At 35.1% G+C, this 24,962-nt stretch overlaps 1 protein-coding gene across 1 annotated transcript in view; it reads left to right on the plus strand.

The window, feature by feature from the left end:
* The window catches only part of ADAMTS19 (ADAM metallopeptidase with thrombospondin type 1 motif 19), a 274,439-nt gene that overhangs the window by 174,826 nt on the left and 74,651 nt on the right, over positions 1-24,962 (plus strand). Inside the window, exons 11-15 of the mRNA XM_030818417.1 lie at positions 3,371-3,472; positions 8,901-9,031; positions 9,926-10,098; positions 15,720-15,847; positions 22,248-22,368. Coding sequence (XP_030674277.1) covers positions 3,371-3,472; positions 8,901-9,031; positions 9,926-10,098; positions 15,720-15,847; positions 22,248-22,368 — 655 coding nt within the window. The remainder of the gene's footprint in view (positions 1-3,370; positions 3,473-8,900; positions 9,032-9,925; positions 10,099-15,719; positions 15,848-22,247; positions 22,369-24,962) is intronic.

The following is a 24,962-nucleotide window of genomic DNA, read 5'->3' on the forward strand; positions in this document are numbered from 1 at the left end:
ATTTAGAAGCAACTTTGGGGCAGATCTATAGAAGGTATACACTCAGTGTTTGTTTCACTGAAAGTGCCTTTTTTAACCTTCAAACCTGAATAAAATTTTAGCTGAGTTCAGGAGCGCAGATTGACAGAATTTTTTCTCTATTCTAATAATTATAATAAAGTTCTGTTATTAGAAAAGAATGTTTCTAAAATTTTATTTTATATTTGAATTTCCTTTGCAATCTGTTAAGTTATTGAAAATGTATTTGAGAGAGTAATACAGGGAAAAGAAGGTAGCTATATGTCCAAGGATTAATTATTACTTCAATGCATATGCAGTTAAAATTATCTTATTTTAACATAAATTTCAGAACATCTTAATGGAACTACTTGCTGTAAAGAAAGGCATGGGTACAGGTTAGCTTTGAAGATAAATTTTATAATATTTGTACAGGACAATTAACCTTCCATTTCAATACATAGTACATTTATGTAACATTTAAAAAGCCTATTTGAGATAAACATCCAAGTACATATTATATACTTTTAATAAACTCTTTTTACTATAGAAGCATAACAAAGGAATATCATATTATTTCTATTAGTTTGCTAGAAAATGCTGGGTTTTGCATCTCTGTTGTGGATTCCTATGCCAAGCATTTTAAATTATAGAGTTATTGTCTTAACTGACCTATTAAGTGGTTTCAGCAACTAAGTTGAAAAAAATATTTGACTCTTGCCTGTGTAACATATGGACAGTGTTTGGCTCTAATGTAATACCCATAATGCCCCATTCTGCCCTTCAGAAAGGGCTTGCTATTATGTACCTCTAATGTGACATACCTGAGGTATTCCACTTTTCAAGGTGAAAACTATCCATACTATTTCTTCAACATTTTCTTGCCTTACTTGTGGGAGTTTGGTTTGAACTTCTAAATCTGAGTCACTTTTAAGACCGAGGCTGTAATTTATTTACCATAAGATCCCTAGACCTATAGAACAGAAAGGGTAAAAGACATCTCTGAGAGAGATTTTATTCTACGTGACCATGCTTATTTTGAGAAGCTGCCAAGTTTGCTTGTATGCTCTGAGTGTCTCAAGTGGGAATCAATGACAGTACCTGCGGTTTCGAATAGCAGCAGATAATGGTGGAAGGGCAGAATGTAGACCACCAACAACATTCAACAAGCAAGCATTATTCCAAAACTACAGTGTAGATTTGCTTTTTCAGTTCAGTATGCATTGGTTAACTAATGAACTTGAATAAAATAATTATTGTTATGAGATAACTAAGTTTTATTAAATGCTAGTAAAGAAAAATTCTTCTTTCAATTTTCTAAAGAAAAATCAACATTTGACCCCATAATTATCAAACATCCTTGACAGAAAGTTACTAGATGGGTGAAAAATTTTTAGAATCAGAAATGCTCAGGTTAGACATCTGCTAACTGAAATACTCTTAAATGTCACCACAAAAGTACATGAAAAACAATTGAACTCTTTGCCTATTTTCAAGAGTTTAAAATATTACAAAGGGGCAATATGATTTATAGGCATTCTTTACAATAATTTTCTAGATGAATTTTTGGTAAATGCTATGGGCAGTTAGAAGAAGCACACTAGTTAAGCTAAACCATATCCTAAATATAATAAGATATATTTGTGTGACATATTTTCAAGCTGGAAAAAAGTCACAGAAAAGAAAATAAGGTAAATTAAATATATCTCAATCTCTCCACAGACTATTGAATTTCATTGGATCTGTCATTTCTTTGTGTTAGGAACATTTCAATTTCACTGTTAGATATTTTGAAATATACAGTAAATTGTTGTTATAAAAAGCTTACGAACAGTTCAGAAATCTAAAGTATAGGAAAATAATATTTTGGGATTTCCAACAAAGTAAGTATTAGGGTAATTAAATATTAAATATATTGAAAGAATATATGTTTTAAATAGTTCTGTTACAATTTAAATATATTCCTCAAATATATCTAATAGATTTGGGTCATAAGTTAACTTTAATTTTGCTGTGATTTTTAGTCTATTTTGAACACCAACACCAGAATAAGTTTCCTAAAATAACCTATTATGTTATCAATCTGCTGCTGGTCAACTGCTAAATGGCTTATTTTTCCCTACAAACATAAAGTCCCTAGTCTTTCCTGGCTCTTCTGTCTTTTCAGCCTTGTTCTTTACTACTCTCCCCCATGATATTCCTACTCCCATTGCACCAGTCTGCTCACCTTTTCATAACTATGCCTTTCCCATTTCTACGTGTTCTGTCTTTATTGACCTGTTCTCCTCCACCCTCTTCTCCCAGTATCTGGATAGGTAGTAACACAGTCATCTTCACTACAGATTTAATACTCAACTCACTTTTTTTTTTCTTTTTTTGAGTCAGAGTCTCATCCTGGCACCCAGGCTGGAATGCAGGGACACTGCCTCAGCTCACTGCAACTCTGCCTCTCGGGTTCAAGCAATTCTCGTGCCTCAGCCTCCTGAGTAGCTGGGATTACGGGTGTGCACCACCACACTCAGCTTTTAAATGTCCTTTATGGATTTCATATTTCTGTACAATTGTTAACAATATGTTTGAGTCTAAAAAATGTAAACCACCTTACAAAAAGTCTTTATTAATGTGTGTGTTGGCCTCTTCATATCTATGTCTCTGAGCTGACCATAATTATAGCTGTGCCTAAGGTTTTTGACAATTTTTCTTTTACATTTCCTCAGAGTTCTCTTTGCTTATTGTTGCCATGTTTCAGCTGCCTTATCCCAGTATTTTTTATTCCCTTTAACATTTCCATAGAAAATTTTCATTGTGTTCTGAAGATGTAAAAATCCTTCATACTGAAGTAAAAAGTACTGATAACAATTTACAGAAACATACACATTAAGACTATATTATGTCAGGGGTCAAGACTATATAATGAATTAATAGAGTACTAACCATGGCATTTAAGCATAAAAGCAGAGTATAAGTGGGAATACACTTTAGGGCAGCAGACACTGAATTTATAGCACAAAAACAAACACTTATTCTTCCAGCCTGGTCCATGTGTCATAGTATATAAATGATGATTTCTGTCTTAATTCTTTCTGTTGTATCTACATCATCTTGTGTAACCATATGTGTTTTATTTAAGGAAGTTTTAAAAGATTTAACTTTATGAAATAGATTTTTCTATCATTATGTATCAATCTTCCCATCACTATAAATGAGCCCTGTACTATTTCAATTATAGGTTTAATATTTTAACGTACCTAAAGCATATTTTTCTTCAAATAATTTTTGTTGTTCTATCAAAATAGCTTTCTTAACAATGATTGGCTTCACTTAAAAAAATGTGATACCTTCCCCTTATTAGTTATTGTGCCTTTGTTTTCAGCATGTAATTTGCACAGGATTATGGTGCAAGGTAGAAGGTGAGAAAGAATGCAGAACCAAGCTAGACCCACCAATGGATGGAACTGACTGTGACCCTGGTAAGGTAAGTCATTTTTGTTGTCTGAATTTAATGAGCATACTAGATGAAACTTGAGAAACCTGCATTTTCTCTGCCAGTTACATTTGTATTCATCTTAGCACTGATGGAATAATATCAGTATATACTAAACTATTAGTATTTCATCAGTTTTAACATTTATACTTTTTAAAATCCATAGTTGTTTTGTTAATATAAATGTGATGAGGTTTTATTTTATTTGTTGCTGATTGTGAGAATGTTGAGTCATATATATGCATTAATATAGCAAAAATGTGAATTTTTTTACTTTTTAAACAGAAGTAAATTAAGCACAAATAATAGCATAAATGGTAAAATTTCTCACTGCCAATGAATCTTTTCAAGTATAAAATAATTCACTTAGAGCAACTGAGTATTTTTTCCTTGTCAATATAATAATCATCCATAAAATATTCCAGTTGACATTTGGAGATTAGTAAATATTTGGCTGTCTGTGTAGTTTAATGTACTTCATAAAGCTTTAAAAATTTATTAGTATACATTTCCAGATCTAAATAACTGCTTTTGAAAATTAATTTTCCTTTGAGGACTATGAAGAAGATGGATTTCACATGTATTTAATAATTATGGTTAACATGATCAAAAGATAACAGGTCAATAGTTTACATAATTTTCTAATTTGCATGCTGTGATGGGAAAGTAGAATTGTTATAACTGTACTCAGTTGTTAAGATCAGAAAGCTTGCCTCTGAAGAGCATGAATGTGTATTACATTTGAAAATAAACAGCAATGTAAAGAACCTATAGACTGCTTATGGTGAAATACTTGAAGAAAACATGAAATTAGGTGGAGTTTTATTTTAAAAACATATGGATTTGAAAAATGGACAGAAATGAAGCTATTCAACTTCTAGAAATTCGTCTTAAGAAAGTACACACACAGACGCACATACACACACTCACACATGCACACACAGATGCTTAGGCAAGGATGCAGTTTGTAATGGTGAGAAATGACAAACAATAAAAATATTCATTAGGAGACGAATGGTCACAATGTAGTTGTTAAAAAATGAGGGAGATACATATGTTCTAACCTGAAGAGATCTATAAGACGTGGCTGTTATTTGATAGGCATGTCAGAAATATTGATACTTTACAATACAGTTTGACATTTAAGGAAAACACAGTTTGTATACAGATGTGAATACACACACAAAAACACACACTCACACACATAAGTATATATTTTCAAACTCATAAAATTAGCTAGGCATGGTGGCGCATGCCTGTAATCCCAGCTACTCAGAAGGCTGAGGTGGAAGGATTGCTTGAGCCCGGAAGGCAGAGGTTGCAGTGAGCCGAGACCGCACCACTGCACTCAAGCCTGGGTGACAGAGCCAGACCTTGTATCAAAGACAAAAAAAAAAAGAAAAAGAAAATATAAACACAAAACTCCAAAGTGTAACTAGAAGTTACCTCTTGGGAGGGAAGTAGAATTGATGGCTGGGAGTACGTCAATGAGAGGGATGGGTGAATCTAACTTTTCTGCAGCCATTTCTGGATTGTTTGACATAAGCATGCAGTGACTTATTACTTCTATGATTTACTTAATTAGAAAAGAAAAAATGTACAAATTGCTTAAATCCAAACTATTTTTGAAAAAAAACTAGAAATATTTTATCACTATATATTATAAATAAGAAAATGATTCCTTAGAGGGAATTTCTGTGAAATATCAGTTAATTGTTTACAGACTGTGCCAAATATTTCCTATAAACTTAAACAAAGCATCAGAATTTGGGTCTGTTTTATTTTTTAAATATATACACAAGTACAAGAACCTGTGTATATCAAGCAAGCCTCCTGATATTGTGCTAATTTATTGCTTGAATCATAAAACTTTGCACCAGCAATCATTTTTATCATCCCTGAAACACAAAAGGAGTAATATTAAGAGATTACCAAACATACTGCGATGAGCCCTCTAACATCACATAACTCAATCGTCTTTAGTTTTATAGCAATATAAAAATCTATTTTTATAATCTGGCACATTCAATATTTTTCTGCTAAGATTTTTTCCCTTGTATATATAAACATAATTTGCATTCTTGAAATCTTTAAAATAAACTTATTTTGGCAGTTAAAACTGTAATTACTAAACAAAAGTAAAATGTTTTATTTTCCTATAATTGTGTTAATGATACTCTCTTAGAGGTCCTGTAATGCTTTGTATATTGAAATAACTAATGAAACTCTCAGTTTTCCAGGCCATGTGGGCTTCTTCAAATACTCATCTGTTCCAGCTCTTGTAGAAGCCATCATGAAAATAGCTTCCAACACTCTGCCATTGTGTGCAGTAGTGCTAAAATATTTGAATGCTTGCAACCTCACACTAAACACTGCAAGCTCAATACATTGCTAACCAAGAGACAAAGCTTGGGATTTTGTAACTGATAACACTCTAGTGATATTAATCAAACTGTATAAATCAGTTAATCTAAGAGTATATAATTACATCTGAAAAGGTGCTTACAGAATTCTATGCTTCTGAATAATTTTGAACAAAAATGTTTATATACTCTTTATGGACAGCATATTACAAATTGAAAACAACTTGTTTTCTTCTCTTTTTATATTTTTTATATAATTTTTATATTTTGCAATTTACAATACAAATATCAATGTGTTGGCATTTACATTTCAAAGAGATTAAGTAGTGGGCAAATGATTTATTCAAAAATAATAAATGTATGTATTTTACTTTCAGTACTTACTAGAAATGAAAAGAGGGGAAAGAGACATTAAATACCAATTTACTAGAACCTTAGACTGTTTGGAAGGGTTCTATATAATATATTTTAGTTGTTTATTTTCCCAAATTGAGAATCTTGAAATTACCATCATAATTTATTATTGGAAACAATGAAGACTGTAATATCCTAACAGTCACAATGTGCATATGGACACAGCTTTTTGCCTTCCTTCCTCCTCTTCTCTCTTCCACAATGTATGTACAAGATTTGATCAGAGACTGATCAGGCTCCTTTGACATCTTCACAGATCCCTTTCAAATGTATGTTTTCATGAACTTCCTACACATGTCCAAATAAAAATTTAGGAGTATAGAACTACAATTAGTGTGTTGGGTCATGCACTGTCCCCAGGTGGTCTATATTACATAGTCCCTTAGTACTTTTATAAATCAGACTGAATTAGTAGATAAGACAATTTTTTAGTGTTTTCAACAATACATAACTTCTTTTTTGAAGCTAAAAAATGCAAAAGTTGTATGAAACAAATCATGCTGCTCTCCATAATATCCCTAATGATATTTATGGAAAGCATCATTAGGATTATTTTACATATAATCTTATATTGTATAATAGTTTAAACAAAACATTTAACACTTTCCTCATTGTTGAAGCACAGAACCATATAGAAGACACAAAAGCAGGTACCCTCTAGCTTCATCCAGACATCTGGTTATCTGCAAGGTAACAAACTTTCAATATTAAGCTGTAGTACTTTCTTCAAATTTCACTGATCTGTATATGCAAATAGGTTTGCATATCTGTGTCCATTTCTCTTCATCAGCCGGATGTGTTACAGGTTAAATGATGTACAAATCTAGGTCCCAGTCCTTTCCATATATTTTAGTCTGTTATGAACTCTAGCCCAGTCTTTCAATGCCAGCTTGCTGCTAAATGGCCAAGGAGGTATGATATGCACTCTGGGAAACATAAACACCCTTAAAGTAGGCTAAAACAATGTGACCAATTGAAGTTTGACAACTTTCACATTGAATTTTTTTTTCCATGAATGGCATAACTTTTTTAAGTCCTTAAAACAAGTAAGTAATGTAGAAGTTTTCACATGGTTTCCTTCTCCTTTTCCAATTTTTAAACTGCATCTTTGTACAAAATCCAAATTTATTTAATGAGAATCTTAGCATATTGATATTCTCTGAGTTGTTGATCTTTATTTTGTTTTTCAAGTTTAGATTAAAAACTTTTTGAATCTAAAAGAGGTTGAATTTAAATGTTGACATTATTAGAGAAAATCTACAGGGACTAATTATTTTATTGCCTATAAAAATAAAGCACTAACAGGGCCCACACAAAAATATATGGTATAGCGTTAATTCTCTTTTCTAAAAATAGCAATAAAAACATATTATCAAAGTAAATTATAAAAACAGACGAATATCGGAATGAACGGAATTTTGCTTAGATTTCTGAAATTATTAACATAATGATACTTATAACTCTATTATTATTATAGTTAGCCCTTATTAAATCCTTAGTAAGGGCTATACATTGTGTTTAGTGCTTCATTCAATTCCTAAAAAAACTGTTAGGTAACTATGATTATCATTCACATTTTAGAAATGAGCAAGCTGAGAATCAGAGTATTTCAGTAATTTCCTCAAAATCCTTTGTAAATTGTGTTGCCATTAAGTGTAGAAGTTCATTTAGGGCTAGGAGGATCAGCTTACTCAACCTCATTATTATACAATCACTAATCTAAATGCTTGTAATCTTGCTTATTATTCTCAGTATGATTGCTACTTTTACCATGTTTGCTATGACCATCATCTATTCGATTTTCAGGAATGAGGAGAAATTTTAATAACCCGTCCCTCAAATTCTAGCAACCACTCCTGGGTGACCATCAGCAATCTCTCTCATTGCTTTTATTTTCAGTGAATGAAAAAATAAAAATAAAAAAAGAGAATGACTACACTTCTTTCTCTTATTCCAGTTATCTTTACCAGTTAATAGATACCAAGTAAAGTACAAAATAATTGGCGTGAAATGACAGAATTTCAGCATCTAATTGCCCAAGTCTTTCAAACCAACTTGCTATAATGCTAACGTTTGAGCTTGATGGGAATTCTTTCAGAAAAAAAAAAAAAAGCATAAAGGAAAGTGCTAAAATCAAACAGTACTTTTTAAAAATTACAAGTTAAAAAAGTACCCTGAGTCACTGACATTTCATATGAAAATTACTAAATTTGCTAAAAATGTCTGCTTTGACGTAGGACATTTATTTCTTGTTTCCGTTCTTATATATTACTCTGATTTTTTTGTCCCTTTTAAATTATTATCTGTTTCTTCAATGCGTTGGATTTTCTTTCCTGCTTGTGCAACCTCAGATTCCCTACCCATAATCTTTACCCTATCTCCATCACAAGAACTGAATTCTTAGGGCTATAGTAACAAATATTTGTACACTGCTTTCCCAACAAGACTGTATCTGTGAGAACTGGGCAATTATATTACTATGACAAAAAACAAGTGCCAACTTATTTTTGGTCTTTCCTAATTCCCCGTGTTTGTGGCTCTAGTAGACCTGATTTAATTGCAATTGCAGTGACATTATAGGCCAGCGAATGATTTTCAGTTGTGCCCTGATTTGTTCACCTAAGACATAACTTTTGGAATAGTGGTGTAAGGCTGGAGAATGTACCAGCAGGACCTCAGCACCTGAACATCTGGCCGGAGAGTGGAGCTTGTGGAGTCCTTGTAGCCGAACCTGCAGTGCTGGGATCAGCAGTCGAGAGCGCAAATGTCCTGGGTAAACTCAAAGTTCCTGGTTGTGGGAGGGCATTTCTTCAATTTTGGAATGCAAAGGTTTTACTGATAAAGCATGTTGGGAAGCAAAAGAAGCTCCTCAAACTCTACTCACGTTGGAAAACAGAAAAGTCCTTCAAATTATTTATTTTATATAAAAACTGCCTTTAAGAAGAAAATAAAGACCAACCCTTCTAAGAATAAATAATGGAAGCTACAGAAGGTTATTTCTTGAGTAAATCTATAAAATATTATATTTCAATAAACAGGGAGATGTGTATTAGAAAAATTATGTGAACATTTACAGGAACTGGGAGAAGAGCAGAAGGATGATAAGAAAGAGAATGAGAACAAAATTAATGACAGCAAAAGCTAAGACTAACGAAAAACAGAAACATGCTAAGCACAGGTACAGACAGGAATTATGGGATCAGCTTGTTGAACCCCATTATTCCTAGAGGAATTCTAGGAAAGTGTGAGAAAGTCATTCCAGAGCTTTAAACTCTATTGGTGGAGAGGTCACATGCAGTTTTAAAGAATTTATATGAATTTATATAAAAACACCTCCTTAATAATTCTAAGAACCAAATTTCTTAATGGGCATTTGAAGGCTTTCTATTTTCCCCTCAGTTTCTGCCCTTTACTCCAATGTATCATTTTCATGGTAAATGGGCTTTTATTCCTCATGTATTTTGGAAGGTATATTGATCAAGGTTTAGAAAATATATATAGTTAAAGAAATAAATATATGAATTTGCTACTACTATCATTTAATGTGTCCAAGTTTTCAAAAGTAAATATAAGGGGTTATATATTATTAATATAATGACCTTTAATTTAAAAACTGGGTAGTTAACATAAAAAACATAAAATTGACTATTTGTACTTTCTTTTCTAGGCTAGGTTCTGAAGCAAGGGATTGTAATGGTCCCAGAAAACAATACAGAATATGTGAGAATCCACCTTGTCCTGCAGGTTTGCCTGGATTCAGAGACTGGCAATGTCAGGCCTATAGTGTTAGAACTTCCTCCCCAAAGCACGTACTTCAGTGGCAAGCTGTCCTGGATGAAGGTATGACCAACCAGATCACCACCATTTTTGTTAACTAGATTTCTAGGTTTGCCAAGTGTTTTTACAATAGTCAGATTATTTTACATATTATCTTCAAAATATTTCTTAACTTTAACTTTTTCTACCTGTACAGACATATAATAACCACAAGCACTGACAAAAATATATTTTAAAAATATGAGGAGCTGTTACCCCATACCTATTAGAACAACTAAAATAAAAAGCAGTGACAACACTAACTGCTGGTGAGAGGATAAGGAGAAACTGGATCCCTCAGGCATTGCTTGGTGGGACTGTAAAATCATGCAGCCACTTTGGAAAGCATAGTTTGACAGTTCTGTAAATAACTAAACATACTAACAATACAGAAATCATACTCCTGAGTGATGGAATACTCCTCAGCACTAAAGAGCAGCAAACTATTAATACATGCAACAACCTGATAGATCTCAGAGCATTATGCTGAGTGAAAAATGCCAATCTCAAAAGGTCCCATGTTGTATGATTTCATGTGATAATATTCTTGAAATTATAAAATTACAGAGATGGAAAACAAATTCATACAAGTTAGTGGCTGCCAGGGATTAGGGATGGTGGGGAGAGGGATGGGTATTACTATAAAGGGGTAGAATGCGGAAGATCTTTGTGCTGATGAATAGTTTCAGACCTTGATTGTGGCAGTGGTTGCACAAATCTACAAATGTGATAAAATGGCGTAGAGCTATACACACACAGGTACCAATGCCAGTTTCCTGGGTTTGCTGTAGTTCTATAGTTGCTCAGGTATAACCATGGGGAGAAACTGAGTGAAAGGTATATGGGAACTCTCTGTACTATTTCTGCAAGTTATTCTAAATATTTAATTATTTCAAAGTAAGAATTCTAAGAAAATTGTATGCTGCCTTATTAGTTAAGAATGATATGCCAAGCAAGGTGGCTCACACCTGTAATCTCACCATTTTGGGAGGCCAAGGCAAACAGATTGCTTGAGCTCAAGAGTTTGTAACCAGCCTGGGCAATATGGCAAAACCCTATCTCTACCAAAAATACAGAAAAAAAAAATTAGCTGGGTGTTGTGGCATGTGCCTGTAGTCCCAGCTACTCAGGAGGCTGAGGCGAGCCCGGGAGGCAGAGGTTACAGTGAGCCAAGATGGTGCCACTTTACTCTAGCCTTGGTGGCAGAGCGAGACCCCGTCTCAAAGAAAAAAAAAATGATAATATTTGCCCATGGTGAGTGGGCTGTGGGTGTGGGCTGAGTTGCAGTTACCAAAAGTGACAGATTATCTGATTTCATTGGTTATGATGCCACTAGTCTCTCTTTTCTCCCCTTAGTCAATTTGAACTTTGTTTTCCATCATTCCAATTACACTCTTCTCAATAACCTAAACTCCACTGCCTGTCCATTTCAGTGCCCCCATCTGATGAAACCCTTTTCTCAGAGTAGCACCTACATACAAGCACTAATGGAAACAGCCAAACAATGGGGCAGATTATTCCAATACTAGTGGTAGTGGGGGGAAATATAGCAGCCACTAGATTACCTCCTTATTTTCTGCTATCAAGACACATTAGCCTAACTTAGGATACTTCATCTGCTTTCTGCTATATGGCAGAATTTTAATTCCTCCTTTCCAAGGCCAGTCCCTCCAGTTGTGGCCTCGATGCCATCCCCATCTTCCCCTTTCAGGTATCTTATTGCTTACCCCCACTTTCTCTCATATAGTTAATCTTCTCTGTTTTGGATCATTCACTTTTTTTTTTTTTTTTTTTTTCGAGACGGAGTCTCGCTCTGTCGCCCAGGCTGGAGTGCAGTGATGCAATCTCGGCTCACTGCAAGCTCCGCCTCCTGGGTTCACGCCATTCTCCTGCCTCAGCCTCTCTGAGTAGCTGGGACTACAGGCGCCCGCCACCACGCCCGGCTAATTTTTTGTATTTTTTAGTAGAGACGGGGTTTCACCGTGGTCTCGATCTCCTGACCTCGCAATCCGCCCGCCTCGGCCTCCCAAAGTGCTGGGATTACAAGCGTGAGCCACCGCGCCCGGCCACATTTAATTTTTTAACATATTTAAGACTCTGCCACTAACACATAAAAACTTCCCCTCAAGATCATAGCCATCTTGAGCTGGTGCACCTACACGTTTCTCTCCTCACAACCACCCTTCTTAAAAGACCTGCCTGTATCCCAGCCCTTTGTTTTTTTCCCTTCAATCTGGATTCCACCAACACAAGTCTTTCTAATGTCATCCAGGAGTCTCATGGAAACAAAACCAACTAAATAGTTTCCCATCCTCTTCTTAGTTGACCCTTAAATACATTAAGGTGGCTGCCCACCCGCCGTGGTTCTTGGAACACTCGTGTGTCCTGCTTGGTTTCTGTGTTGTTAACACCGACCTGGCTTTCCTACTACATCTCTGGTGTGTTCTCCTTCTGCCTACTTCAAACGCTATTCTGTTTTCACTGTGCATTTTCTTTTTAGGTGATATTATCTATTCCCATGACTTCAAATATGCAAATAATACATGAGATTACGTCTTCAACTAGATTTTCCATTTGAGCTCCAAACTTGTATGTACAACTCCCTCGTTGATATAGCTAATTGGATATCTGCAGGTTTAAGACCAAACTCATGATCATAACGCTTCCTATTCATGTCCATTTGATCCTCTTTAGTGTGTCCCATATCGTTGAAGGTAACACTTGCTTTTCAGTTGCACAAACTTGGCCACCTGGTTTATAAGGATATTTCTGTGGCCTGCCCCCTTTAACTTCTCCTGCCTCATTTCCATCATTCTCTTTTATAGAATCCTATATGGCCAGGCTGACTTCCATTCCACCCCTTAGATACATCTGCTCTCTTATTTTTGGGCCTTTATACTAGCTGGGTTTTGGCATAATAGGCTTTCCTTCTCAAGCTTTGACACTGTTCTTTATTTATTTACCTTGAACACTTCTGCTGATTTTTGGGACTCAGTGTATGTCAGTTCCTCTAGGAGGAAAGAATCCCTCTGATCCTCCAAATTATGTGTCCCTTCCAAGTACCACACACACAACCTGTAATAGCACATTTTATTGTGTCTGCATTCCCTCTAATGTCTGTCCCTAGTGTATCATCTATTGTATATTAAGTGTCCAATGAATATTTGTTAAATAAATTTGAATACATAGCCAGTAACTTTTTATTGTAAAAATATAATCAAATATGACTGTTCACGTCATGAAAATTTTCTGATTATTTGAGTGTTAATCCTGTCTCTACTTCCAGCTGGCTGTGACAGTTAATAATGTCAAGTTTATTTGAAACTCATTTACTTATGCATGAAATAAGAGATAGAAAATAGGTGTTCTCCAAATTAAAGAAAAATCAGAGTTGGATGGGCATGAATTTAAAACACTAAAGCTGTTAGAAATCACAATTAAAGGAACTTCTGACTCTTACACAGTGATGTATATCGTCAAAATAATCCACAATAGCTGTTTGTATAATCAGCAGGTTACCATTTGTGATTATTTTGCAGCACGTATCAATCAAACTCATCAGTCTGTATTTCAAATAAAATATACAACAGTCACTAGCCTACATGTATTATAGCACTATGGAAGAAATGGAAATACACAATTCTTTTAAAAACGTGTCACACCTTAAAATACAAGTGGCTGTATATGTTATATAATACATGAATCCCTGCCTAGGAGAATTAAATGTGGGGTAGCAATGCAGCAGTGAACATTTATTTTTAGAGAAAAGACATGCATGGCTTCAACATTCAGGTATTTCACATACTTTGTGTGTGCCAAAATTTGGCTGAAATCCATGTCTAATGCATATCTTGGAAACAGTTGGTCTCTTAAATCAAGACAGAGCCTGCCTGCCAAGTATGGCATGTTACATGGATCACTACAATGTCACAGCCTTGAGGGTATACTCCAGAAATGAAGAGTGGTATCAAATGTTTATGTCATCTTTACAGCTAAAGTCAGTACAGTGTGTTGGCAATATGTTTTAAAAGGAGAAATAAAAAGATTTTTATCTGAATTTTTGCTTGGAATATGAATGGAATTTTCTAGGAGATGAACTGTTTTCAATATTATTTATTCATATATCTGGTTTGCTCTTCTCTTCAATGAAAACTCCAGAAAGAGCATTATATACACCACTTTTAAAGTGCTGCAATTATAGCAGCTGTTTTTAAGTTCAAAGATATGACATAGTAAGCAGTCATTGAATAAACATAACCTACTTTGAGGTGTGAGAGCACACTGAAATGCTTTATTGCGGCTTATAATGGCATCTTAAAGGAAAATTTCAAAACCATGCACATTAAAGGCCATGTTCCAACTCCCCAAAATTGTTGAGAGCAGTATTCAGAAGCCACATGTGAAAACTGTTCGAAATGTTCACTTCTGAAGGCTCATTTAACTGTCTGTCTTCTCTTTGCAAAGTGATACCCTGTTCCATGCCTCTGGCTGTTATTTGGTATTTATAGAATCCCATCAGCATACGTGGAACTTTACTGAAGACATAAGGGAAGATCAGTGTCAGAGACTGTAAACTTTTTTCCATTCTATTTATATAAGCTTAATAAACAGTAAAGGACCTGACTGGCGTCAAGCCAATAGAGTAGTAATGTAGCATGGAAATTGCTCTGAGGTTTCAGATTTGGATAATAGTATTACTAGTGTTACCAAATACTACAGCTCCTCTGTAGGAGGCTTAGAAATGGACATAGCACTTAAAAAATATCGTGCCGCTTTCTGAGCCTAAAAGGCAAGTGTTTTAACCCCAAACATCCTATCTCATTGCTCAATGAGGCACATAGAAGACTGGCAGCGGCTTAGGAATTATTTACCTGGAATAAAAGTTCTCAACCTAGATATCGTATACAACGACATGGTTTCTGCACAAGTGGTGAAGGGGACAGAGTTCTCACTAGCACATCAGCAGTTGCACATAACTATGGATGCTCTCATGGGATGGTACTGCATTTCAAAACAATATTTCTGTTGCATTGTAGTAACAATCCTAGTAACAGAAATGATTTCACAAATGCAATTGTTACTACAATCCTAGTAACAGAAAATTTCAGGAGAATTCTCATCTTAGAGGCTCTTCTTTCTCCCTTTAGACATTTTTTCAACTAGAAAATGTCAACTATATAGAAATAAATACTAGTGCCTTGAAATTTAGAAGACGTCAATAAATAATTCAAGCGTGAAGTAAATCTTAACCAGGACTTAAAGACAGGTAGAATCCTGGTGTCTACTAAAGATGAAGAGGATATTGTTTCAAAAAAAATATGAGCATAAAATTGGGGTGTGCCAATATTATTCAGGGAGGAGGTCTGGATTGTGTATGCTAGATATGTTGTGCCATAAAATAACAACTGATATATTTTAAGGCAATTTGAAGCCAGATTTCTTAGAAGATGAATATGCACTGAACATCTCCAGGCACCTAATTTATTACACATAGAGATCTTCTAATGTTATCTACTCTAATATTACATTACTTAATTAGCATTGAATTATTTTTTACTCAATAACAATTCTGAAAAATGAAGCTTAAGATAAAAATATTTATGCAGTAACTTTTTCTCATTTCTTTTTAACTACTCTGTATGTAGAAAAACCATGTGCCTTGTTTTGCTCTCCTGTTGGAAAAGAACAGCCTATTCTTCTATCAGAAAAAGTGATGGATGGAACTTCTTGTGGCTATCAGGGATTAGATATCTGTGCAAATGGCAGGTGCCAGGTAAGACATTCCAAAAAAAAGAATTTATATGTTGAAGGAAAATTGTGGGACCATTGAGCAACTTCACAGCATGGTTGAAAGCTTTGGACTAAGATTCAAAAAATATTGCTATAGTCCTGCCTTGACTGTGACCTTGAGCAAGTCTGATTTACTTTGAGAACTCATTTTTCCATCTGTATAATAATGGGTTTGACTTGGTACTCCATAAAATCTATTACTAACTGAAAGAATCTGAGATTTTGATTGTGTAATATATACATTACAGGTTTAAAATTGGAGCACTTTGGACATTTTATGTCAAAATATTTCAGACCAAAAATTCAAGTACTCTAGTTCTCCACGCCTTGTGTCTAAGACTGAGCCATGAGTCAAAAATCAATAAAATTGACCTTATAACTCATATTCAAGTATCATCAATATACTGGAATCAGATTATTTTTAAATGCATATTCAACTTTCTTATAATAAACACTTTATTTGCTTTTCTCTTTCTTTTAAAAAATGTCCATTATATGCATGTATGTGCTTTTCATCTACGTTTAGAAAAAATAGAATTTGTTACAGTGATTATGAAGAGCATAGTGGAGAGATCAAAGTGTAGAAGTGAGCAGTTGCTAGTCATGGTTCTGCCACTGTCTCAAGTTGACATTCCCTGGAAGATTAATACGCACGAAGTTTAATGCCAAGTGTTTTCATGATCAACATCTATGTGGAGATAAGGAAGAGGCAGGTTTGGGCACAGGGCGAAATCAGGCTCTGGTGCAGTCACAAGACCTTAGCTGACCCCGTGGGAAGTGCTTAAACTGGCATGGGGCTAGAGCGTTTTTACCATTTGGGGTGAGAAAATCAGGCCATTTACTCTCAGCATCTACTATTGTTTGGATACAAGCTGCCCCAGGAAGTGGCTACAACTTTGGGGAAAGCAGGTTTCCTTAGTCTAGATAATTTCTGATAAACCTTCCAGAAGCAGGAGAGAAATAAATCCTTTAAAAATGAAAGAGGCTGCTGAATGGAGTGGCACTGAATCTATGACAGCCTTTAGGAAACTGTTACTGGGCAAATCACTTAAAATATATTTGCATGCATTAACTAATCTGTAAAATAAAGTTGGTAAACCATTGGTCATTGACTTTGTGCTATATACACTCCTTTGAGAATTTGATGAATTTGTTTTCCTCAGAAAAATGCACAACTGAACACACACATACACACATACATGCACACAAATGCCAAAAATTGAAAACAATTTCAAGCTATGAATGGATCAATCCATGATCCAATAGAAGTGTACGTACTTCTGGGTAAGAAGCTGGGAACAACATGAAACTTAAATGCTTTCCCAGCTCTGAGAGTCTATATTTTGCCAGTAGGCTATAAGGTTTAAAGCATAGAATCATGTAAAACCATTGGCATAAGAAGCAGTCTTTTGACTACATATTAATTTCTTTTATTCTTTAACAGAATATGGCAATTACCAAAATGTAGTTTTTCATTAAAAATTATAGATATTTTACCTATACATATTTTGTTTTCAGAACTATATGCTGTACTAGTAGAGCTTTCATCTCATCATTATATGTAAATCTGTTAGATTATTGTATGTCTTAAATGAATTTATTTCTTAAATTGTGTATGTCAAATATAATAGCCTAAATTGCTATGCTTTCTACTTAACAGTATTGTATAAGCTAAATCTTTTACAGAGTCCCTGGGTAAAAATTAAAATTACAGCAACAACAACAAAGATTTTGCACAAATGCTATGTGGACCTGATGATTATAATTAAATTAGAATTATTTGAAATGGATTGTGACTTATAATAGCATTAAAACACTTCAAGATTCTGGCTTTTTAATTAAAATGCTTCATTTAGTCTTTCAATAAAATTGAAAACATGCCTCTTTAGTTTTTCTGACAACCCTTAACAATTGGGGGTTTCACTAGAGTGTTTTATCATTAACTATATAGCACCAAAGCTGAATGTAGCATTCCAGACTTAGTGAACGAAAGGCAATTGAAAGCAGACAATTTTCTTTGGTGACCCATTTTGGTTCTGTGATTTTCTCTTACTGAAAACGATAAGGAAGGCTGGAGCCTGTATGATCATGTTATTTGCGTATCTCCCGCACACCAGTGGTACCTCAGGTACTTGCTACCAGTCACGTGGCATTGACTTCAAAGTAGTTCATCTTCAACTTTTGGATTTATGTGAGCATATTTTGATATGTGTGGATACTTAAAACTACCCATTATAAAATACAAAATATTTACCTTTTATTTCTAAAATATATGATTATTGAACTGTAGTATATATGTCTATTCCTTACTTTTACTTTAGATTTACAGACCTTGTAATATCCTAGTTAAAGGATTGGGAAAAACTACGAAACTACTAAGTACCAACATATTTAATAGTTGAACTGTTATTTACTGTTTTCTCACCATTTTCCAAGAGCAATCTGGGTACTAGGGATAGAGCAATAAAGATACTTTTATCATTTCAAAAGTACTCTAGCTCTCCTCAACTTTTTCCCCATTTGAACGTGGAGAGACTTTTCTCCTCCATCTAGGACTCCCAGGTCAGGCTTCTGCTTAACGTTCTCTTCACATACTTGGTTGTGTTCTGCGCATTTCCTGTAGTGGCTACTTCTTTTTTTTTTTTTTCAGTTTTTAAATAATATATAATTTGATATCTTTTTTTTCCATAATTTAGGTTTTAGGGTACATGTGCACAATGTGCAGGTTTGTTACATATGTATTCATATGCCATGTTGATTTCCTGTACCCATTAACTTGTCATTTAGCATTAGGTATATCTCCTAATGCTGTCCCTCCCCCCTCCCCCCACCCCACAACAGTCCCTGGAGTGTGATGTTCCCCTTCCTGTGTCCATGAGTTCTCATTGTTCAATTCCCACCTATGAGTGATAACATGCAGTGTTTGGTTTTTTGTCCTTGCGATAGTTTACTGAGAATGATGGTTTCCAGTTTCATCCATGTCCCTACAAAGGACACGAACTCATCATTTTTTATGGCTGCATAGTATTCCATGGTGTGTATGTGCCACATTTTCTTAATCCAGTCTATCATTGTTGGACATTTGGGTTGGTTCCAACTCTTTGCTATTGTGAATAGTGCCGCAATAAACATATGTGTGCATGTGTCTTTATAGCAGCATGATTTATAGTTCTTTGGATATATACCCAGTAATGGGATGGTTGGGTCAAATGGTATTTCTAGTTCTAGATCCCTGAGGAATCGCCACACTGACTTCCACAATGGTTGAACTAGTTGACAGTCCCACCAACAGTGTAAAAGTGTTCCTATTTCTCCACATCCTCTCCAGCACCTGTTGTTTCCTGCTTTTTTAATGATGGCCATTCTAACTGGTGTGAGATGGTATCTCACTGTGGATTTGATTTGCATTTCTCTGATGGCCAGTGATGATGAGCATTTCTTCATGTGTTTTTTGGCTGCATAAATGTCTTCTTTTGAGAAGTGTCTGTTCATGTCCTTTGCCCACTTTTTGATGGGGTTGTTTGGTTTTTTCTTGTAAATTTGTTTGAGTTCATTGTAGATTCTGGATATTAGCCCTTTGTCAGATGAGTAAGTTGCAAAAATTTTCTCCCATTCTGTAGGTTGCCTGTTCACTCTGATGGTAGTTTCTTTTGCTGTGCAGAAGCTCTTTAATTAGATCCCATTTGTCAATTTTGGCTTTTGTTGCCATTGCTTTTGGTGTCTTATACATGAAGTCCTTGCCCACACCTATGTCCTGAATGGTATTGCCTAGGTTTTCTTGTAGGATTTTAATGGTTTTAGGTCTAACATGTAAGTCTTTAATCCATCTTGAATTAATTTTTGTATAAGGTGTAAGGAAGGGATCCAGTTTCAGCTTTCTACATATGGCTAGCCAGTTTACCCAGCACCATTTATTAAATAGGGAATCCTTTCCCCATTGCTTGTTTTTGTCAGGTTTGTCAAAGATTAGATAGTTGTAGATAGGCAGCATCATTTCTGAGGGCTCTGTTCTGTTCCATTGATCTATGTCTCTGTTGTGGTACCAGTACCATGCTGTTTTGGTTACTGTAGCCTTGTAGTATAGTTTGAAGTCAGGTAGCATGATGCCTCCAGCTTTGTTCTTTTGGCTTAGGATTGACTTGGCGATGCGGGCTCTTTTTTGGTTCCATATGAACTTTAAAGTAGTTTTTTCCAATTCTGTGAAGAAAGTCATTGGTAGCTTGATGGGGATGGCATTGAATCTATAAATTACCTTGGGCAGTATGGCCATTTTCACGATATTGATTCTTCCAACCCATGAGCATGGAATGTTCTTCCATTTGTTTGTATCTTCTTTTATTTCACTGAACAGTGGTTTGTAGTTCTCCTTGAAGAGGTCCTTCACATCCCTTGTAAGTTGGATTCCTAGGTATTTGATTCTCTTTGAAGCAATTGTGAATGGGAGTTCACTCATGATTTGGCTCTCTGTTTGTCTGTGATTGGTGTACAAGAATGCTTGTGATTTTTGTACATTGATTTTGTATCCTGAGACTTTGCTGAAGTTGCTAATCAGCTTAAGGAGATTTTGGGCTGACACAATGGGGTTTTCTAGATATACAATCATGTCATCTGCAATCAGGGACAGTTTGACTTCCTCTTTTCCTAATTGAATACCCTTTATTTCCTTCTCCTGCCTGATTGCTCTGGCCATAACTTCCAGCACTATGTTGAATAGGAGCGGTGAGAGAGGGCATCCCTGTCTTGTGCCAGTTTTCAGAGGGAATGCTTCCAGTTTTTGCCCATTCAGTATGATATTGGCTGTGGGTTTGTCATAGATAGCTCTTATTATTTTGAGATACATCCCATCAATACCTAATTTATTGAGAGTTTTTAGCATGAAGGGTTGTTGAATTTTGTCAAAGGCCTTTTCTGCATCTATTGAGATAATCATGTGGTTTTTGTCTTTGGTTCTCTTTATTTCTCCCTGAATAAGCTTTGACTTGCTGATCAGAGTTCTGTGCTAACACTTTGTACCTCTTGACAGTGATAGGCCCCCCTTGACAAAAGGAAGGAATGCTGTATTGTGCAGTTTTAATGTGACTTTTGCTCCCAGCATATTCATCCTGCAGCTGCATTTAATAATCTGCTAGCTTCCCCCACCCCAACACCAGCAGCACCAGTCACAAAGATTCTGTTTTTGTTTCAGTTGTATTTCATATTTTAAAATTTCCTCTAAAATAATTGGAACTTATTATAAATAGATGTATCATCAGTCTCTGTTCCAAATCCTTCTTGATTAGGAGGAATTGTGTAATACTACCATTTATTTCTGACAGTACTGACATACTAAATCCTGCCCTTTGAGTATGTACAACTTTGCCTCATCAATGGGAAGCAAACACTATTTACAAGAAAAGAGGCAATTGATTTGGCCTTAGAAGATTCATATTAACAAAATTCTTCTGGGAGCTTATAAAAATTAATTCCCCAACTGTTCATATTTTCTTAAAGCAGCCATGGGTTGTGAGGAGTTCTTACTCACATTCATGTGCTAGGTGCCAAAGGAGATAGAGATGGATAAACTACAGTTGATTCATGAACTGTAGTAAAAATAAACATCTATGTTCAGTTTTCCAGAAAGTTAATATTTACCATTTAGCACTTACTTTACAATCACTTTAAAAGTTAAGCCATCCATATAGTGAAGTATATCTGTTCTTTGTTGAGTAGAAGGAATTAAACTAATCATGTTGTATTTAATAGAAATGTGATTTCCTTTGAGACTTATGTAAATTGCATTTTTCTCAATAATATTTTTTCCAAATTACTTTATGGTATCATTTAATACTTACTATAAAAGATACGCTAAGCTGGTCAGAGTGGCTCACACCTATCATCCTAACATTTTGGGAGGCCAAGGCAGGCAAATTACTTGAGCTGAGGAGTTCGAGACCAGCGTGTGCAACACGGTGAAACCTTGTCTCAACAAAAAAACACAAAAATTAACCCAGCATCGTGACACATGCCTATAGTCCCAGCTACTCGGGAGGCTGAGGTGGGAGGCTGGCTTCAGCCTGGGAGGCAGAGGTTTCAGTGAGCCGAGATGGAGCCTCTGCACTCCAGCCTAGGTGACAGAACCAGACCCCATCTGAAAGAAGAAAGAAAGAGAGAGAGAGAGAGAGAATAGGGAAGGTAGGTGGGTCAGCTCTCATCACTATCTTGGTAATTTTACAGATTATGTTATTTGACATTGGCTTGTATTAGCTTGCACAAGAGAATATGACATTTTATAAGTTTTACAATTAAATATATCTGGTTTATAGCGACTAGATTTGTCCCAAATTAGTAGTAAAACAAGAAAAGAATACCGCTATTTATGATGTGCTGTCATTCTTTTGTTACAGAAAGTTGGCTGTGATGGTTTATTAGGGTCTCTTGCAAGAGAAGATCATTGTGGTGTATGCAATGGCAATGGAAAATCATGCAAGATCATTAAAGGGGATTTTAATCACACCAGAGGAGCAGGTAATTTTTCTTTATTTTTTCATAAATATTAATCCCTGCAATCTTTGGGGACACAGATTACATTGAATTTAACTTAAGAGGTTACAGTTCTAATTCTGTTGAAGACTTGCAATGGGTATTAAGTGATTTTTGTGATGACATACAATACATGTGATATGAGCCAAAAATTCTAACAAGCCCATTTCCCAATAATGAAAATATGAAGTCATCTGTTGTAAATTTAATAAGTTAGAACAGCAAGGGAATAATCTAATTTGCATTGGCTAATGTTATCAGGTTTCTACAGACCTTATTCTCCAATGCAAAGAATGATGTCTACTGGAAAATAATGATTTGTAACAGCCTAAAGCAACCATTGAGAATAGTAATCTTCTGGTTTTCAGCTTTCCATCTTTATTTTTTTCTTAATGTTTTTGCTACATTATCTTAATGTTTCACTACATTTTTGGAAACAGAGGGTCGATGACAGTGTAGCATACAACCAAGAGGCGTCAGAAGATGTGAGATAATGTTCCAAAGAGATTAATAGCAGAGTTCATCCTCTCTTATTTTCTCATCTGTAAATACTAATACTCAGGGGATGTGAGATTGAAATTATGAAAGATCTACGTAGTATTCATTTAAAGTAATTCACAACAAAATATGATATTGTCTTTACTGAAATATGATGGTCCCAAAATGTGCTTTATGTACAGAAAATGCTTTATACTCAGGATCTTAGGCTTACTGGAAAGAAGCAAACATTTTCTGTGTTTACATTAGTCTGTTACCTGGGCATGTGTCTTGCACCCTTAATATTGGTATCTATTTTCATGATTGATATGCTTATATCAAATATACTCTTTTCTTTTTAAAATTATACATGTGCTTTTTGAGACAGAATGTTACTCTGTTGCTCAGGTTGGAGTGCAGTGGTTCATGGCTCACTGCAGCCTTAACCTCCCATGCTCAAGCAATCCTCCCAACTCAGTCTCCCAAGTAGCCAGGACTAGAGGCATGCACCACCATGCCCAGCTAATTTTTTTTTTTAATTTTGTTTTCCGTAAAGATGGGGTCTCACTATGTTCCATAGACTGGTCTCAACTCCTGGGCTCAAGCAGTCCTCCCATCTTGGCATCCCAAAGTGCTGAGATTATAGCCATGAGCCACTGTGCCCACTCTAAATATGCTATTTTTATCGTTGATATGCTTATATTACATATACCAACATTTTCCTAGTTTAAATTTCTTTTTGAAAAGAACAAGAATTCTAGGCCTAATATATGAATTAATTTTAATACAAAGAACAGGGCATTTATGTTTGAGTAATCGAGAAAACAGTTCATTCGAGATAAAACAGTCCTTCAGAAAAGAAAATTAGTCACAGTCTTCTAAAGTATGAATGTAAATTGTTTGCTAGGCCTAAGCAGAATAAAAGATAAGTGAGCCTGAATATCTTAAAGCCTAGAAATCAGTAAGCCTATGGCAAATTGCAGATAAAACTCTCAGTCTTCAAAGTGGTGAAAAAGTTGATAGGTCCCACACATCAAAAATCTGCCATCACTCATTTAGAAAAAATAAATAAACACTTAGCTGAAACAGGCTCTCAGACTATCAACTGAGAAATTTAATTACAATAAGCTTTTTCTGCCTGATCGCGATGGCAGAAGTTGTTTTTTTTTTTTTTTATAGTGCAGAAATTCAAAAAAAACTTGAAAGGCTAAAGAAATTTAAACATATTAGAGATTTTAAAGAATATTCTTTCATATTTATTTAGTATGCCTGGAAACATCTCACAGAGTACAGATGCACATTTAGCACTGATGCCTTTATTTAATTGTAATACTTCATATTTCCAGTAAGCATAGAAAACAGAAATACCATTAAAAATCAGTGACTGTTTTTACTCTGACTGTAGTTATATGAATATATATTTTCCTAGATTTCTATTTCAAATCCCTTTTTTATTCCACTTTAATTTCTACTTTTGTTCACTGTAGGTAAGTTCTATTAAAAGCATGTTTTTTTGGAAAATATCAGCAGTGCCTAAGATACTACAAATATTAAAGATTAATAAGGCCACTTTCTTCCTTACAACTCTATGTTAATTTCATATTGCTCACAGGGAAGAAACCAGAATTCTTAGCTTGGACCTTAAGGTCTACATGTGTTGTCCCTGTCTGTCTCTCCAGCCTCGCGTCACACCAAGGTCCTCTTCCTTCTCTAAGTTCTTACAGGTGCTCACACTGACCATGCCCCCACTACCACCCACCAGCCTCCGCCACACACACCCACATCTGGAATTTCCAAATGTATATCAATCAGCTTTCTCTTGGCTTTGATGGATAAATTCCTAGATATCACATAGTTCTCAGTTCAAATATCATTTCTTCAGTGAAGTGATCCCTGAAGTGATACCTCCTATGACTAATGACTATTTTAGTGATGTTTACCATGTTTGTATCCATATCGTTTAGCTCTAGTCACATTTATAATTTTATGTTCACTTGTCTTTCCTTTCCCATTAGGCCTTAAGCTCAATGAGAAAAAAAATCATGCTATTTTTGTTTAACACCATATTTGCAATTATCAGCATAGTATGTGATCCATTAATA

The sequence above is a fragment of the Nomascus leucogenys genome, chromosome 2 (assembly GCF_006542625.1).
Source record: "Nomascus leucogenys isolate Asia chromosome 2, Asia_NLE_v1, whole genome shotgun sequence".
Classification (NCBI taxonomy): Eukaryota; Metazoa; Chordata; class Mammalia; order Primates; family Hylobatidae; genus Nomascus; species Nomascus leucogenys.